Source organism: Penaeus monodon, chromosome 29 (genome assembly GCF_015228065.2).
Source record: "Penaeus monodon isolate SGIC_2016 chromosome 29, NSTDA_Pmon_1, whole genome shotgun sequence".
NCBI classification, from domain to species: Eukaryota; Metazoa; Arthropoda; class Malacostraca; order Decapoda; family Penaeidae; genus Penaeus; species Penaeus monodon.
The window spans coordinates 20167775-20169371 of NC_051414.1; the positions used below are offsets into that span (position 1 = coordinate 20167775).

The 1597-nt window shown below is 32.4% G+C and overlaps 1 protein-coding gene across 1 annotated transcript in view; it reads left to right on the forward strand.

The window, feature by feature from the left end:
- Positions 1 to 1597, forward strand: part of LOC119591999 (mitogen-activated protein kinase kinase kinase 4-like) — a gene marked incomplete in the record, with an annotated part of 37888 nt that overhangs the window by 35538 nt on the left and 753 nt on the right. The window contains 2 exon segments of the mRNA XM_037940768.1: positions 146 to 246; positions 585 to 764. Coding sequence (XP_037796696.1) covers positions 146 to 246; positions 585 to 764 — 281 coding nt within the window.

Here is a 1597-nt window from a genome sequence, read left to right on the forward strand (position 1 = left end):
ACTTTGGCAATAGATCAAATGAAGAAATAGGCAAACAGTTTTTTTTCTTCTTCTTTTTTAGGTATTATATTTTCTCTTTAATAAAAGATAGGGCAGAAGGTAACTACCAGATTAATACATTATCTTCCTATGAATCATCTTTCAGCTTACATGGCGCCTGAGATTTTCCAGTCAAGTGAGGGTCATGGTAGAGCAGCTGATGTATGGTCTACGGCTTGTGTCGTGATTGAAATGCTAACCGGGAAGGTATGTGGGTGTTGCTTTTTAAGAGCTGGTTTTTAGGGTCATTCCATTTGTTACTTGTCTTCTTCAATAATTTTTTTTCTCTTCAGTTGCAGCCTTTCAAAAGCATTTTTTGCTAATTTCCAGTGATTGATTTACCTCTTCCTCAATTGTCATTTTTATTCCTGTGGGCTATTTATAAAAATTTAACATCCTTATGTTATACATTTATATATAGTATACTTAGTGTGACATACCATAGTTTTTGCAAAATGGTAGCAGTAATAGAATGCAATGCTATTTTTTTCTATGAAAACAAAACTAGAAATGCCAGATGTTCACATTCTTTATATTGGCAACAGAGACCTTGGCCTGAATATGACAGCAGTGTTCAAATTATGTTCCGAGTGGGGATGGGACAGTCCCCATCTGTCCCAAGCAGCCTGTCAGAAGAAGGACATGATTTTCTTGCTGCTTGCTTTGTCCATGACCGCAAGAATAGAGCTACTGTCGCCCAGCTCCTTGATCATACATTTGTAAAGGTGAGAACCATTTGTTTACCTCTTGCACTTTAAAGTAATATTATTATTGATGATTGTAAGGTGAAAGCAATAGATATTGACCAGTTATAGCTGTATTTTTCAGTAAAGAAATAGTAACCACAAATGAAGTGTAAATAAGGGTGTTTAAGTGAAATTCATATATTTCTAATACTGTGAAGTCCATGATGTCGTAAAATAGCAAAAGATAATGAGGTTATCCATAGTAGTGTTAAGGTACAAGTAGCATGTCTTGTGCATGCACAAAAGACTTACTATTTTATTTCTGTTGCACTTAGAATGAATACATAGCTGTAGTGTATAATGTTCTATTTATTGGTAATTTTACTGTGAACTTTATAACCAGATAGCCAAGGATTGATTGTTGTAGTTGACCAATTTCCTGCACATATCCCAATAAAGTTTAACTACAGAAAGAAAGTAATAAACCAAAGAGCTCTTTCCCATAGTTCAGCAGAGATTCATCAGAAATATAGATTGTTGTACTTTCTTATTATTTTTATTAAGCATATTACTATATATAAGTTTATTTTTTACACATTGATTCATCTGTTCTAAAATACATGTTGATTTTTTTTTTATGATATTGTATTTATTTGCACTCTGTTGCAAAAGAATTATGTATATTGCTGAGAAAGAAGAAAAAAATGTCATTTTATATTATTGTTTGATGTTCTTGAGTCAACTCACAAAATTGATATAAAATGTCAGGGTTAGCTTTAGTCATCCTACTTTCTGAATTTACTCTGCTATTATATGATACTAAACCAGTAGGACATGATTTTATAAGCATGTTCTGAACATTCATGAGTTAA